At 34.2% G+C, this 17,340-nt stretch overlaps 1 protein-coding gene across 2 annotated transcripts in view; it reads right to left on the bottom strand.

The window, feature by feature from the left end:
• Nucleotides 1-17,340, bottom strand: part of EIF2AK3 (eukaryotic translation initiation factor 2 alpha kinase 3) — a 69,341-nt gene that overhangs the window by 19,393 nt on the left and 32,608 nt on the right. Inside the window, exons 6-12 of one of the 2 annotated variants that reach the window (XM_016147834.2) lie at nucleotides 15,057-15,219; nucleotides 14,022-14,162; nucleotides 13,274-13,396; nucleotides 11,701-11,930; nucleotides 11,236-11,348; nucleotides 8,125-8,247; nucleotides 5,663-5,812 (exon numbers count right to left, since the gene is read on the bottom strand). In XM_016147834.2, the coding sequence (XP_016003320.1) occupies nucleotides 5,663-5,812; nucleotides 8,125-8,247; nucleotides 11,236-11,348; nucleotides 11,701-11,930; nucleotides 13,274-13,396; nucleotides 14,022-14,162; nucleotides 15,057-15,219 (1,043 nt within the window). The remainder of the gene's footprint in view (nucleotides 1-5,662; nucleotides 5,813-8,124; nucleotides 8,248-11,235; nucleotides 11,349-11,700; nucleotides 11,931-13,273; nucleotides 13,397-14,021; nucleotides 14,163-15,056; nucleotides 15,220-17,340) is intronic. The other variant, XM_036224345.1, reaches the window with a different exon arrangement.

Here is a 17,340-nt window from a genome sequence, read left to right as displayed (position 1 = left end):
CCCTTTGTTGTAAAAGCTTCAACTACAATAAAGCTAGTTACCAAAAGACAAACAACATACAGATTAAATAGAAACATGCTACATGAGACAAAGAATATCACATTCCATCCATTCCTTCTAAAAAACTTAACTTTAAATGTTAATCTTATACTTGGAACCATTATCTGGGACTGTCATGTCAGGGTTTTCACACAAAATACAAAGCACTGAAGGACCCAGGATCTCTTGGTAACTCCGACTCTGAAGCCCCAACCAAATCAGGGCAGAAGCTCACAGGGCCTGGAGACAACAGGCCAATTCACTTGACCTTCCATGGTCTGGCTATTAGTTGAGTCTGTAACAAGGGTCACTGTAACAAGGGCTGTTTGGTACTTTTAGGCAGAAATTTTACCCCAGCTGTTTGGCAAATACTCTATTTGCAACCTGCTTCTAATTTGGGAATTATCCTCAGGCTGCATAAGATGTTTATAAATTTTTAACTGTAAGTAGTTAAAAACTACTTTAAAAAGGAGTTGTAGCTTGCTAACTGCTAAAAAACTGAATAAAAATTTAAAATACGTAGACAAAAGTAAATATTTTCTTATTGAGAAAAGCCACTGTAAATCCTTCAGTGAATTATAATTCATAGAACCTTATCTATTAATAATTTTAAAAATTCATGTTCTAGATCAGTGATGTCAGCAGTGATGAAGTGTGAAAGAGAACATTCAGTTCTCTCCCCTCGAAGTTACAACAAGTTGGACAATTATAATTCAACGAAAGAATCCCTGCTCCACCCACAAATATGTCTGAGAGATCCTCACAGGTGGTGGGCAATTCCAGCGAACAGGGGAGACAGGATGGGGAAAAACAGAGATAGTAGCTGCAGACCCAATCCAGTGCTCGGTGAGGCCCCAGAGGACACAATAGCAATGAAGGGTGAGGATGCAACCCCCACTGGGCAAATTGGAGGGGCAGAGACAGCAACTGGGCCTGAATGCCTGACCGGCACATATTAAAGCTGATCCCAGGGTTGGGGCAGGGAAGCAATGCAAAGGGTGGCAGCATTACACAATCCAGCAGCACCAAAGGATTCCGCAGATGTAGAAACCTACCCGCCCCATCTTCCCTTAGCCTGTCTAGCAGTAAAATCCTCAGTCGGCAGATTACAAAAACACAGGAAAAACTTTCCTGCCTAAATGGTCTCTATTCATCGCCACTAAACCCAAAAGAAAAAACAGAGCCACAGATGCTGGAACCCCCTCCCCAAGACACACTAACCCCTTACCCAGCCATCCAGCAAACTCTGGTAAAAGCAGCTGGGTCAATCCAGGCTGCCAGCAGCTTCTGGCTACAGGAAGGCTACATTGGGAACACAGAGGCCAGAAGACCTATAGCCCACCACATTCTATCATGGGGGTGGTACCCTGAGACTGAGGCTACAAGCTGGGAAAGGCGATGCTCATTGCCTCATGAAATATGGGGGTGTTTTCCACTGCAGAGGTGACATTACCCCACAGAGATTCCCAGACGCTGCATTGGTACAGGTAAGAGAAAATAAAAACTGGTGCTTTAGCACCACCTACTGGAAAACAAAATAAAGATCTCTACTTATCAACCTGCTGAAAAGTGAAGTCAAATATTTGAAACAATCATATTTCATTTCTACAAATGCCTAGGCAAAGAAATAGTCCGTCAAGCACAATTAATAACCTAGGTACAAAGAAATTCAGGAAGACAATAAAAATTCTCCAGAAAACAAACTTAAAGACATAAATGACTATGATTTAAATAACAGAGAATTCAAGATTGTAGTCCTGAAAAAACTCAATAAGATACAAGAAAATTCAGAAAATTAATTCAAAGAGCTCAGAAATAAAATCAACAAACAAAAGGAGTACTTCACCAAAGAGACTGAAACTATAAAAAATGAACCAAACAGAAATTCTTGAGCTGAGGAACTCAATAAATGAGATGAAAAATGAACAAGCAAGCTTAGAAAATAAAGCGGATCAGAAGGTAGCAAGAATTATTGATACTGAAGACAGAAATCTAGAAATGATTCAAGTAGAAGAAGAGGGAGAATTGAGAGTAAAAAAAGAAAAGAAAAAGAAAGAACTCTACTAGAACTATCTGATTCCATTAGAAAGAACAATGTGAGAAAAATGGGTATTCCAGCAGAACAGAAGGAGAAGGGAACAGACAGCCTATTCAGACAAATAATAAACAAAAACTTCCCAAACCTATGGAAAGAACTAGATCCTCAAATCCAAGAAGCTAACAGAACACCTAATTATCTCCATCCAAAAAGGCCTTTTCCAAGGCACATTATATTACAGCTGTCAAAAATTAATGACAAAAAATTCTCACGGCAGACAAGGAAAAGAAGATGGTAATGGTAATCTATTAAGGAACCCCACTAGATTATCACTGGATTTTTCAGCAGAAACCCTACAAGCTAGGAGAGAGTGAAATCAAATATTCAAATTATTGACAGCAAGAAATCACCAGACAAGAATAAGATATCCAGCAAAGTTATTCTTTAGATATGAAGGAGAATTAAAGGCTTTTCCAGATTTACAGAAGCTGAGGGAATTCGCTGTAAGACATGCATTACAAAAAATGCTGAAAGGTACTCTTCTACCTGAAACCAAAAGACAAAGAATAGAAAACGGAATAAGATGACTAACTGACAGACATAAGCAGGAATTTACAACTCTTGTTTAGAATAGGGTATTAAACATTTAAATATAACAAAGATTAAAGGAGGTAAAAGCATTTTAAAAGACAGAAAAAAATAGCTACTGCAATTTGTAAATGAACGCACAGCATAAAAACAGATCATCTGTGACAACAAAAACAAAAGCAGAGTGGGGAAAGAATTTGCACAGTTGAATGAAAATCAGATGAATTTAGAAGAAAATGGACTATTACACATATGAAACCTTTTTGCATAAACCTAATGGTAACTACAAATAAAAACCTAGAACTGAGGCACATAACATAAAAAAAGAGAAAATAGAAAAATCATAGAATAGCACCAAACTAAAATAACAGACAGAAACAGAAGGGAACAGAAACAATAGAGACATAGGACTACTAAAAACAAAAGAAAAAATGGCTATAGAAAATCCTCATATTATCAATATCACCCTAAATGTAAATCAACTGAACCCGTCAGTTAAAAGGCAGAGTAGCAGAATGAATTAAAAAACAAAAGCCAACTACATGCTGCCTTTAGAAGACAAATCTCAGCTGCAAAGACAAACAGCAATTCAAAGTGAAACGGTGGAATATAATACTACAAGCAAATGGCATCCAGAGAAAAGTGAGTGTAGCTGTACTTACAGCAGACGAAAAAGATTTCAAGACAAAAAGATAACAAGAGATAAAGATGAACATTTTATGATGACAAAGGGGACATTATATCAAGAAGAGATAATACTTATTAATATTAATATGCTCCTAACCTGGGAGCACCAAAATATGTAAAGCAACTACTAACAGAATGAAAGGGAGAAAGTAACAAAAATACAATTATAATAGGGGCCTAAGTACTCCACTGACAGCAATGGATAGATAATCCAAACAGAAAATTAATAAGGAAATGACATATTGAAATAAATGGACATAACTGATTTTTACAAAACTTTTCATCCCACAACGCCAGAATATACATTCTTTTCTAGTACACGTGGAATAATCTCAAGGACAGACAATATGTTGAGGCATAAAACTAGTCTTAACAAATTTAAGAAGACTGAAATCATACCAAGCATATTTATTCTCCGATGATAGTGATTTGAGACTGGAAATCAACTGCAATAAGAAAGCTGGAAAAACCAGAACATGTGGAGATTAAACAATATACTACTAAAGAACGACTGGGTCAAAACAGAAATAAAAGAGATCAAAAGACACACAGAAACAAATGAGAATAACAATACAATGCATCAAAACTTTTGGGGTGCAGCAAAAGCAGTCATAAGAGGGAAGTTTATAGCATTACATGCCTACCCCAAGAAACAAAAAAAATCTCAAATAAACAACATTTCATCTTAAAGAACTAGAAAAAGAAGAACAAATGAAGCCAAAAGTCAGTAGAAGGAAGGAAATAAAAATTAGAGCAGAATTAAATAAAATACAGAACAAAAGGACAATAAAAAAAATTAACGCAACAAAGAACTTATTCTTTGAAAAGATTAATAAAATTGCCAAACTTCTGGTTAGACTAAGAAAAAAACAGAAAAGATTAAAATAGAATCAGAAATAAAAGAGAAGTTATAAAGGACACCACAAAATTTGGTAATGCAGAACAAATGGATAAATGAGTTTTTGGAAATATATAACCTTCCTAGACTGAATCATGAAGAACATGAAATCTAAATAGATTGATCAAAAGTAAGAAAACTGAAATAGTTATCAAAAACCTCCCAAAAAATACAAGTCCAGGAACAGAAGGCTTCACTAGTGAATTCTACTAAACATTCAAAGAATTAATACCCATCTTTCTTAAACTCTTCCAAAAAATTTAAGAAGAGTTGATACTTCCTATCTCACTTTATGAGGCAAGCATTACCCAGATACCAAAAATGTGGCAAAGACAACACACAAAAAAGATTACAGACTAATATCCCTGAAGAATATAAATGCAAAAATCCTAAACAAAATACTAGCAAATCAAATAAAACAATACATTAAAAAGATGTAATACATCACAATCAGTGGGCTTCATTCCAAGGATGCAAGGATGGTTCAAATCGATCAACATGATACAACACATTAACAAAATAAAGGATAAAATTCATATGAATAGATGAAAAAAAACATTTGAGAATATATAAGATCTATTTATGATTAAAACACTCAAAATGTGTGTACAAAGAAAGAATGCTACTATATGACCCAGCAATACCTCTCTTCAGTATTTACCCAAAAACATTAATATATATTTGTAGAGATATATGTATCCCTATCTTCATTGCAGCTTTATACACGGTAGCCAAGACATGGAAACAACTTAAGTGTCCTTCAATGAATGACTGGATAAAGAAGTGGTACATACATACAATAGAATATTACTGTGTCATGAGAAAAGATGAAACATTGTCATTTGCGACAACATGGATGGATCTTGACAGTATCAAGCTAAAGCAAAATAAGTTAGATGGAAAAAAAACATACAATTTCACTCATGCATGGAATATAAAACAGAAAACAACAAACAAACAAAACAAACAAACATTACAGACCAGACAACAGAAGGGTGGTTACCAGAGGTAAGGGGAGAGCTGGGAGGATAGAGGTCAAGGGGCAAAATGTATGGTAACAGAATGATACTAGGCTTTGGGTGGTGAGCACGCAATGCAATATACAGATGATGTATTATAGAATTATACACTTGAAACTTACATGTTATTAACCAATGTCACCACAATAAATTTAATTTAAAAATTTATGTTCCATACAAAAAAGAAAAAATCATGTTTAAATAGTAAATAAACTTTTCACTTAACAAAGTGACTAGAGAACATTCCAAAATATGATGAGAACAGTAAGCTTATGTTATTTTTCTTTAAAAAACATCACCTCTAAAGCTATACAAATGATATTTTGTTTGCATAAGCAAAAAACTAACCTGAAAGAAAACATTAGTTTTTAAGTCTATGTCTAACAATGTTACCTTTCATCTTTCAGCCAGATTTCATCCATTTTTTCTTGCCACTTCTCTGGTGGTGCTTCCAACCAAGCATTGAAGTATCTAACAATCCCTGGGTGTTCAAGCTTGGCTAAGGCTTTAACTTCTCGCATTACCTTTTCCCGAGCCAATTCCCTGAAACAGAGAGAAAAAGGAAGACACTGAGGTTGCTCTGGTCTAAAGAAGTAATCATAACCAATAGTGAAAATTAAATAAAATTCTCCCTTGAATCTAAAATGAGAAACAAATGAATTAGCCTAGTGGCATAATTCTAAAAAGCCATAATTCTAAAAAATACATGTTATTTTTTAGAATGTGCTTGTAGTAAGTGCTACAAGTCCATCTACCTCTTCATTCAAATAGAGCTTTCTTGGATGAGTAGAAATGAATGACTACAGACCCTTAGAGATTATTGCTTAATGTTTGTAAATGAATAGAAGGCTGAACATGTCTAAGTGAAGTATCCAGAAAAGGAAAGCTCAGCATCACAGCTCAGGAGAACGGAGAACAACCGCCCAACAGAGGACAAATTATATTCCAAAATGCTTGTTCTAGCACATTTGTTTAAAGAAAGCCTTGACTACTGAATATCATAAGCAACGAAGTTTAACTAGAAAAGCATCTGGATTTGACCTTTTACTTGACTGCTTCTCTGATAAATCTAGTCTCACATTTCTAGGGATCCCACTATCACCCGAAACACCATAATAAGTACAATTATATCCTCTTCTCTCTCCAGGAGATGGTCACTTACTCCCACTTTTTCTCCGGTGCTTTGTTGTTGTTAATGTGCCCACTGTCTGAGAATCCTGGTACATTTGTGAATTTGTCAACTTCTATGTCCTTATATTCAGTAACAACTACTTCTTTTCAATTCCTAACACTCACTCCTTTCTCATCCGTCCCCACTGCTACTGTACTAATGTTCTGTATTTTAAAACTAAACTTTTGTAACAACACACACACCCTAACAGTTTTGTCTGTGACCCTTTCCAGAGCCACCTCCACTTTGATCAAGTCATTCTTCTGTGCAAAGGCACAGCTGCCACAAATAAAATCTAAACTCCTTTGCTTGACATTTAAGGTGCTGCAATCCATATTTTCCATTTTCTCTTCCATACTCCCCCATTCTTATCCTTTGCCCTACCCATGCCAGAACACCCATTATTCCAGTATTTTCCTTACCACCTTTGGGTGTTTGTCTAGAGCCTTTGCTCAGGCCATCATATGTACTTGGCCACCCCTCCCCTACACATCTGTCTATTCTTGAGCACTTGGCATAGACATTACGACCTCCACAAAGCTTGCCTTCCTTGACTGACTTTTGGCTACATCTGTGCTTTCTACATGAGAAGCTACTTATTTAGCAAAACCATGAATCACACTCTTCCTTGCATTGTAGTTATTTGAGTATATTTACGAAAGCCTCAAATAGTTATAGGTTCTTGAGCACAGAAGCCTTTCTTAAATTTTATATCCTATGTAGTGTCTTGTACATATGAATATTTAAACTATTCAAAAATTTTATACTAAAGAAAAGAACCAGTTCCATAGTACTCAAACTATCTCATTTCTATGTCCCTATCTGTTGGACAGAATATTTAATTACCAGTTAGAAGGGCAGCCCAGCAATTACTGATTTAATCAAGAATCCACAGAAGCTGTCTACAACATGTGGAAAGGAAGGTATTACTGAAAGCTCATCATCTTAAGCATCACACTGTTGTTCTGAGCACGAAATTATAGACCTAGGAATCTATCCCAAGGAAATGAATGTGATCAAGAAGTTAAATAAAAGATGAACCCTGCAAAGTTATTTTTAACTGCAACGAATTGGAAACACAAATGTTTAACTATAAGACATGGTTAAACATAATATTTCACATGTTTTAACTGGACTATTATCCTGCCATAAATACTTTCAATGTATTTTAACATTTCAATAAAATACTCTTAATAACACAGAAATGCTGAGGATACAATGAAGGAAGCAAGAGCTAAAACTGTACCAAATTGATAACTGTGCTATTAATTAGGTATATTTATTATCAGAAAGAAAAATCAAAATACTCCAAAATGTTAATAATGGTTATTACTGGATAGAGAAGATATAATTTTTGTTTTAATATGTTTCCTTATTTTCCACAATATAAATTGTTTTTAAATGGTGCTATGTATTAAAAGCTATAGTTATTAAAATTCACTAAAGTCCTGAGTTGTTAAGAATCAAAAACAAAGGTAGATTTTTAAAAGTATATAAAAAGCAATCAAAGCAGATCACATCTGTTAGACAACTGGTAACCTGGTAGCACTTAAAACATAAAATTTAGAAGGTCAGAAACTATGTTTTCTACAGTCTCTATGAAATGTAATAAGAAAGACATACTATATATGAGATTACATGACATAGTGCTAACTCTGAGTTTACTAGAAGTGCCATCCATTACCTGTTGGGGAGATGGATTCTCTTGATTGCATAATTGCAGTCATCTACTTTGTTTCTAGCTTCGAAGACAACTCCAAACCCACCACGACCCATGCACTGAATAGGTTCAAAATCTGTTAGATATCTTAAAAAAAAAAAAAAAAAAGTAAATTAGAAAAAGTTTGCAAATAGTTTTACATTTTGTTGTATGGTAATATTCATTTCAATCTTAGTTTATGATACACAAAAATGTAAATTCAGTAAGTCTCATAAAACTTACTTTAATAAAGAGTATAAATTCTAATAGCATTTTTTTGTTTTCTGTTTGTATAAACTGAGCAAACACATTCTAATTTTTTTATAAGAAATTTATAAAAAAAATATAAAAGCTTCTGTTTCATTGGGAATCACTTATTAATCACTTGTTCTTAAAGCAACTGTCCTGTCCAATACTTTCTATCATCTACCAAGAATTCTGTCCTTAATTCTCTAATCTTTTACCTCCCATGGCATTCTGTATTCAATTCAAAAATGTGTTTTAATCTTCTGTGTCTGTAAGTTTTACGGAACAAATTTAATCAATCAACTGAAATTGGCTGGGTTACTCCACAATCAGTATGCTCATCACCAAAGGTATCCAGATAGAAGCTAACTCACTGTCACTCACAGATGGACCTCCACATGGCAGCCTAGTCCCCTCTTTAGTGCCTGACCTCACTGATCTGCACTGTATATTCCAGCCAACTTTCACCAGGCTACTCACAACTTCGGAGCTTTTGCTTCTGCTATTTGCTCTACTGAGATGGCCTACTTCTTTGTACTTAATGAAACTATTCTTCCCTCACTGTGCTTATCTTGCCACTTCTGTAAGGCCTTCCTAGACCCCTGTCTTCATTCTTCTCAGAGTACTGTGCACACAGTAGTTTGAAGTATTCAACTTAACATTTTTCAGTTATTAGTATGCAGCTCACTCTCCCCACTGCCATTGAATTGCAGAGGCCTTGAATGCAAGAATGTATTCTTATTTCTCTTTGTATTTTCAGTGTCTGGGCTTACCTGGTAAATAGAAGGTCTAACAAATATCTGTTGAATAATGCATGAATGAATGAATGAATGCTGTGGCTGATGCATGAATGAACAAATGTATGCTGTGGAAGTTATTATTCCAGCCATAGGAGAGAAGAGCTAAATTGGATTATTTTTCATGTCTCTTATAAGGCTAAGTTTATTACTTTATGATTTGTACACATATTAATTTAGCTGTTGCTCAGCTGGTTAAAGCATGAAGTTAAGAAGGAGAAGCAACAGATTCCAACCCTCCATGGACCAATTATCTTCACAGAGAATGAAGAGTAATAATCTGTATCCCTAAAAATAGTTAGACCAAAAACTTCAGTACAAATCCATCACCCCAGCTGTTAAAGCCTATGAAGTTCATGTCCTACTCTTGGAGGGTCAACTGAATTATCTTCCAATATTAAAGAAAGTATCCATATGAAAATGGATATATCTTCTGAAAAGAGAAACATTTTATTTTTGATTACAGACTCTTATTAATATAAGCATCACCTTACCTAAGGTCCCAACTGATAAACAACAAAGTTAGAACTGGGACTTATGACTGAATCCTGAGCTTATGTTCTTAAAAACGCCTAGAATATAGCAGGCACTCAATGAACACTAGGTAGTACTATAGAACGCCAGTGGTTTAAAACAATCAGCTGTACTCTTAATAATGAATAGTTAGTCAAATCAAGTCATTCAACATTAGAGTATATTATTCTAATTCTTTTCACGACAGCCTTACATTACATATTTATTCATCATACCTCACTCCTCCTCCCATCTCTATCTACCTAACTCTTACTTACTCATGATTTAAGTTTCAATTAAAATGTGACCTCATTTATGATGCCCTTTTGAATCATCACAACCAGAGTTAGTTGCTTAATTCATGACTTTTTTCTTAAGGTATGTTTTACCCAGCATTATCTTCCCCCATAGACTTTAAATTCCTCCAGGACGGGCCCAGACTTTTTATTTCTCCCAAAGCCTGGAATACTGTCCTGCACAGACCTGTTCAAAGTAAATGTTAACTAAACAACCAATGCTTTCAGTAGTGGATTACCCATCAAGAGCTGCCGGGTCCCCTGTTCCCTCCCTCACTCCCTCCCTCCCTCCCTCACTTCCTCCCTCCCTCCCTTTCTCTCTCTTGTAGCCTTCCGATATTGCTGGTCACTGATGCATTAGTCATCTTTATTAGCAAGGGTCTTAAAATCCTTACCATTTATTAGTCACCTAGTAAGTTCAGTTTTGGGAAACTAGCAGTCAAACTGATTATGATAAATTCTCAATTTTTGGTAATACAGTATGAATGCAGCTTAGATAAATTAAGTCCACAGATAATCAAAGTATCACACATTTTAGCTGCAATTTTCAATCTTTCCTGTCATAAAATCATTACCCTAGATATTAAGCAGTAAGGTCTCATATCTTTTCCTTGTCCCCATATCACTAAAGTGATATTATAACAAAGAGAAAAAGTAGCGATAATCCACGTAATATGAAAAATGAGCCACATCATTTCCTGTACCCCAAGCATCAAAACCTGTATGCGTGCCAGATTGCTAACAGTCTCTAATTTTACTTTTAAATTATTTGACTTGCCTACTTTATAGGTAAACCATCTATCACTTTTGCTTTAAAAATTTTCTAGTCTATTGGTATATTTACTCCCATTTTTCTGCTTCTTATTCTAGCCATGATTAAGATGAAATAAACTAAAGATTAAGTAACATATGGAGATTTATATCATAGTCTAATAACACAATAATTATTATTTGGTATTATTAATTGGAGCTCAGTAAATGGTAGACCCTCAATAACTAAGCTTTCTGATAAAAACTTAATTTGGTGGCTGAAATTCTAAACTTCTGTAACACTCTTATTCTATTCATTTTGAATTAGATTAAGTTAATTGAGGGTTAAATCTATGTTTTATTTACCTAGATATTTACACGTAAAAAAAAAAAAGTTAAACGAGATCTAATTTTAGAGGACATTTACTCTTGGATCCAAACAGTTACCACCAGAGGCTATGGGACACATACATATTTAATGACAAGACTCTTACCGTGATATATACCCAGAATTTTTTATGTCATTCCAGCTACTGTCATTAGCTTCTCCACTTACAGAATCATATTTATTTTCGGTTTGACACTGAGTTTCAGATTCCTTTCTTTGCTGATAAGGTGGGGAAAAAGTCACTGTCAATACAAAGCTGAATGGAAGTTAGCTAACAATCTTAGGCTATAAAATAACATTGAAAAATAAAATAATATTGAGAAATAAAAACATTGTAAGAACACAAAATATCATATTTCACTTGTGAAAGAAAAGGGTAACAATAGGGTGGAAACTAGATTGCAATGCAAGGTTGAGGAGTGAATGAAAGGTAAGAAAGTGGAAACGACATTATGGGCAACAATGATTTTATGGTAAAACTTAGGTAAATGTACCCCTCGCCTCCCCGCCCCCGTACACAATTAGCTTTCTAAATTCCCAACACTTTGAAACAAATTTTAAAATGTCTTACTCTGTGAGGCTGAGGATGGAAAAGTCTGCGCACAATAAAGGTCGTAGTTATGATACAAAACAGAATAGTTCCAACTATTTCTTTCCACCAGTGTAAGAGGAGAACAGGGTCTTTTTTGCGGATATTCTTGTTGTAATTTGGGTTGTTGAGAAATCTGACTGTGATCTGTGTGTTTCGTATGCTCCGTTTGCCCCTTTCCCTCTGGTAGTATGGTAGATAATAACCATTATCTTCAAAAACAAACATTAAAAGATTGTTTTTAAAAAAAGATATACCAACACAGAGCCATCTTTAATTATTAAAAATTATTTATTTTCCTATGACTTATAACACTAATTCCTTTTGTAAAAGTTTCATTTTTTTCTTTAATAAATTTTGGCAGCCTCGTTTACCCTGATTTTTTTTTTTACTACACAAATATATTTTCCTTTATTCCATAAACATCATAAATTTTCTTTATACTAAATAATAAGACTAGAAAAAAATTTAACAGCCACTCTATTCATTACTTCGTTAATAATTTAGTCCTTTAAATGCAAGAAAGAATTAGATAGAACACAAATTCCTTCAACGATTTTAAATTTTATTTGCATTCAGCATCAATCAAATACCAAATTTTACCACTGATCATTCTTCACGAGCTGAAAGAAAAACACATCCATCATGGTCTTTGGTTCACTTCAGGCTGTCAAAAGAGTTTGTCCTAAAAAGCAGCCTGTCTTTTTTGTTCTCCATTTTGCACCGTGTGGGCCGATTACACAGTTCTCTCTTAGCTCTCTTACCCTGTATTTTGAGCAATATCAGATAAAGACTGCTGTTTCTAGTTCAGAGCCTTCTGGGTTTTTTTGTTTGTTTTTTATCAATTTAAATTCTACAGTAATTTCTCAGTTCTAGCAACTAGGGTAACTGATGAGGAACCTATGATTTTTGTCTAACACAGATTTGAGGACTTTTTTATATCTAGCCATTCAAAAGACTTTAATATCTAAATATATCCCAACTTTAAATACACAGGAATGTATTTCATGCCAAAGTTCACCTATTCTTGACTTTTGCACTAATCTCCCTTGTCTGCGGACAAAATTGATCTCATTTTATAGTATTTTCATGTAGCTCTATGGGGAACATCTGTTTTTTTCATTATACAGACTGATTTTATATAGACTAGATATATAATGGCTGATAGATAAGAACTAATAACAAGAACTAATGCTTATTAAACACTTACTTGCCAGGCATAGCACTAATTAAGACTGTATATATGCATTATCTCATTTAGACCTCACAACAACACAATAAATAGATGTGAGAATTACTATCCTTGTTTTACAGATGAAGGAATCTCAATACAGTGAAGTTAGGTGTGCTCGACCTAGTTTGTGGCAAAGCTGGGATCTGAACCCTGGCATTCTGACTTTGGAGCTTGCACCCTTGGCCGCTATTCATAATATTGCCTTGTAAGATTTTCTACCTTCTGATTGACTACCTTTCATTTGAATTCTATTAATGAATCTCAAATTAATACATTAAAAAAATAAAATAGCATTTTCAGTCCTAACATAATCACACTTACCATATGGATACTGCAAGATTGAAAGTGCACCATTACTGTACTCTTCATGAGAAAACTTATCATTACTAAGACATTTGTCAAATTCATCAGACCCTACCAAGACAGGAGTTCTGGAAGGAGAATCTAAAAGAAAATGTAAAATCGTTAACTATTATAATTTTAATGAAAACGTGTGTACTTCATTTATTCAAAAAATAGATATTCAACCACACAGTTCAGTACAAGCATGTAAGATGAACAAATGGCTCAAGGTTCTTTCCCTGGAAAAGCAGTCTTGTAGAGAAGATGAATTATTTAAACAAGTAGTTAAAATATGATGAGATGTGTATTTAAAAAACCATACACAAGGTATGAAAAGATAACTGAAGGAAGTAGGTGGCCTAGTATTTGATTTTAATTCATTAAATGTTTCAAAGAATATGATGTGACAAGATAATGTTTCATAAATATTCTTGATATAAGTACGTCAAAAGCTAAATTTAGGCATGGTTGCTAAATGGTTAACAGCTTTTCTAAGTTGTATAGAGAAATATTTTATTAACATTGAGTTCTAGAGAAGCAACTGCTATTTAAATGAAATCATGTTCTAATTTATAATTAAAATTCATTAACATCTGAAATACTTTCCTAGTTTATCAAAAACAAAGAGTATATAATAGTTGTGATTTCTGTGATATTCATAACTAGAGCAAAGACAATCATGATTTGGCCTCTGTACACATTAATAAACTTTATACAATTCACTTACGAATTAAAGGTTTCCATTTGATTGTTGGCAAAGGAATAATTGAATTTTCATTATTAACAGATTCCAAAGCCTTGGGATTTGTAGGAAACTTTTCTGAAATTCTGACTGATGATTGCAGATACAGCTGGCCTCTGTACATTCCTAAATCAACCAGAACATTGTCAATTATGTTCAGGATCAAGCACCAATGAGTTTTTCAAAAAGGTTCATTTTAATTTAATAAAATTAGATTAATTCCAGTTATTTGTCATGGGTTACATAGCTCCTTTCAAAGAAGAATCATGCCCGAAGCACTCAAACTTGACTTGAAGGGTATTCAACAAAAATACGGGAGGAAAGTTACACGGAGGTCCATACAATTTTCTCACTGAATAATAATCTTCACCAACTACTGGAAAACTCATCCACTAGGAAAATTCAAATAAAAGAAGTCATTGTACTCTTCTGTGACTAACAACTTAGATGAAGTAACTTTCTCCTTACGGAAGACTAAACACCTATAATTCCAGAGATATTGCTAACAATCGAGTTAACTATTATCATAACATAACTATTACCATAACACGTGCGTGACATGTTGATATTTCAAATTCTTCATTTCATTGAGAATGAGGGGTGAGTAGCACATTGATAGAGTTTAAAGAATTCTGTGAGTATATGACCACTAAAACTAGTTCGAATAATTAGATTCAAGGTTTTTAAAAATTTATTATGTTAAAGACCTTCAAATGCCCAGAAGTACACCAAAATTCTATTTTTATTTCTCAGATCAGTTGTATAGATGCATAGAAAAATAACGAACAATCTTTGAGGCACAAACTGATATGATGCAAATACAACTACAAATGTAGAAAGTTTTAGACTCTGAGGATACACACGTTATTTGAAGTCGTGTTATTATAACAGAAACACTTCTAAAACTTTCTAATATAGGTCTCTGAGAAAAAATATGCTATAGTAATTAAAAGTTTCATAATCATAAAATCTAGATGTCAACATGCACTATCTATCGCTAGATAAGAGACATCTCCTCACCCAAGTAAACACTGTTTTCTGTGGCTCCTCGCGCAGCTTCTACAATGTCTTCTTCATCTTCTAAAACTTCATTATTAGATGAATAACTTGTATCATCAAAAAGACTGATGGGGATGACTCTGCCATCCTTAACCAACCAGGCAGATGCAATGGGAGTACAAAACTAAAAAAAAGTGGAAAAGAAATTTTAAATAATTTCAAGCAGTACTTATAATGTATTCCAACTGCTAAATTACCACTGAAAATCACAAATTTCTTATATTTTTATTTTCCAGCTTTACGGAGGCATAATTGAGAAATAAAAAAGTATATATTTATATATATTTACAATGTACAATGTGATATGTTGATATATGTACACATTGTGAAATGATCAACACGACCAAGCTAATTAACATATCTCTTATCTCACATTAGTTATTGTGTGTGCACTAAGAACATTTAAGATCTACTCTCTTCATTTCACAATGAATATGTATATCAAATCATCACAATGTACACACCAAATATATATAGTTTTTACTTGTCAATTATAACTCGATAAAGCTAGAAAAAAGTTTTTTTCAAAAAAGATATAATGTCTTGGCAAATTTCAATACATAATACACTTGTCACCATTAGCATAATGTCCTCCAGGTTCATCCCTGTTGTTGCAAATGACAAGATTTCCTTTTAAGACTAAATAAGATTCCATTATGTATATATGCACACCACATTTTCTTTATCCACTCATCCACTGATGATCACTTAGACTGATTCCATATCTTGGCTGTTGTGAATAATGACGTAATGAGTATGCAAGTGCAAATATCTCGAGATATTGATTTCACTTCCTTTGCATAAATACCCAGAACAGAAGTAAAATAGCTGAATCATATGGTAATTCTACTTTTAATTTTTTGAGGAGCCTCCATACTGTTTTCTATAATGGCTGTGACAATTTATATTTTCGCCAACAGTGTACAAAGATATACTGTTGTACACTTTTTACCAACATCCTCACCAACACTTGTTATCTTTTGTCTTTTTCAAAATATCCCTCTTAAAGCCTCTTCAATAAATGGTGCTGGGAAAACTGGAGGGCCACCGGCAAAAGAATGAAACTATACTGTTGTCTATCACCACATACCCAAATGAACTCAAAATGAATTAAGGACTGGAATATAAGACTTGAAACAATAAAATGCATAGAAGAAAACATAGGAACTAAACTCAAGGACCTTGGACTTAAAGAGAATTTTATGAATTTGACCTCAAAGGCGAAGGAAGTAAAATCTAAAATAAATGAATGAGACTACATCAAACTAAAAAGCTTCTGCTCAGCAAAAGAAATCATGAACAAGGTAAAGAGACAACCATCCTAATGGGAAAATATATTTGCAAGCAATGCCTCTGATAATGGTCCAATATCCAAAATAACAAGGAACTCATACGACTCAATAACAAAGAAAACAAGCGATCCAATCAAAAAATGGGCAGAGGACCTGAAATAACACTTCTCCCTAGAGGACATACAAATGGCCAACAAACATATGAAAAGATGCTCAACATTGCTAGCTATTAGGGAAATGCAAATCAAAACCACAATGAGATACCATCTCGCACCTGTTAGAATAGCTATAATCAACAGGACAAGAAATAACAAGTGCTAGAGAGGATGTGGAGAAAAAGGAACACTCATACATTGCTGGTGTGACTGCAAATGGGTACAGTACTATGGAAAACAGTATGGAGGTTCCTCAAAAAACTAAGAATTGACCTACCATATGATCCAGCAATCCCTCTACTGGGTATTTACCCCAAAGACTTGAAAACTCATATTCGAAAAGATATTTGCACACTGATGTTTATAGCAGCATTATTCACAGTGGCCAGGACATGGAAGCAACTGAAGTGTCCTACAAGAGATAATTGGTTAAAGAAGCTATGGTACATATATACAATGGAATGTGAATGACTCAGCCATAAGAAGAAATGAAATACTAACATTTACAACAACATGGATGGACCTCAAGATAATCATGCTAAGCAAAATAAGCCAAACAGAAAAAGTTGAAAATCACATGATATCACTTATATATGGGATATAAACCTAAAAGCAACAAATGAATAGGACAAACAGAGACTCAGGGACATGGACAACAGACTAGTGGCTACTAGAGGGCAGAGGGTAGGGGGAGGAGAGGAGAGGCAGATGGGGTCAAATAAAGGGGTGGGGTGGGGGGGCGAAGTGGGTAAAGGGAATCAAATATATGGTAGCTGAAGGAAACTGGAATTTGGGTGG

The sequence above is a fragment of the Rousettus aegyptiacus genome, unplaced genomic scaffold, assembly GCF_014176215.1.
Source record: "Rousettus aegyptiacus isolate mRouAeg1 unplaced genomic scaffold, mRouAeg1.p scaffold_m13_p_7, whole genome shotgun sequence".
NCBI lineage: Eukaryota > Metazoa > Chordata > Mammalia > Chiroptera > Pteropodidae > Rousettus > Rousettus aegyptiacus.
This window is presented reverse-complemented; position numbering and strand designations above follow the sequence as displayed.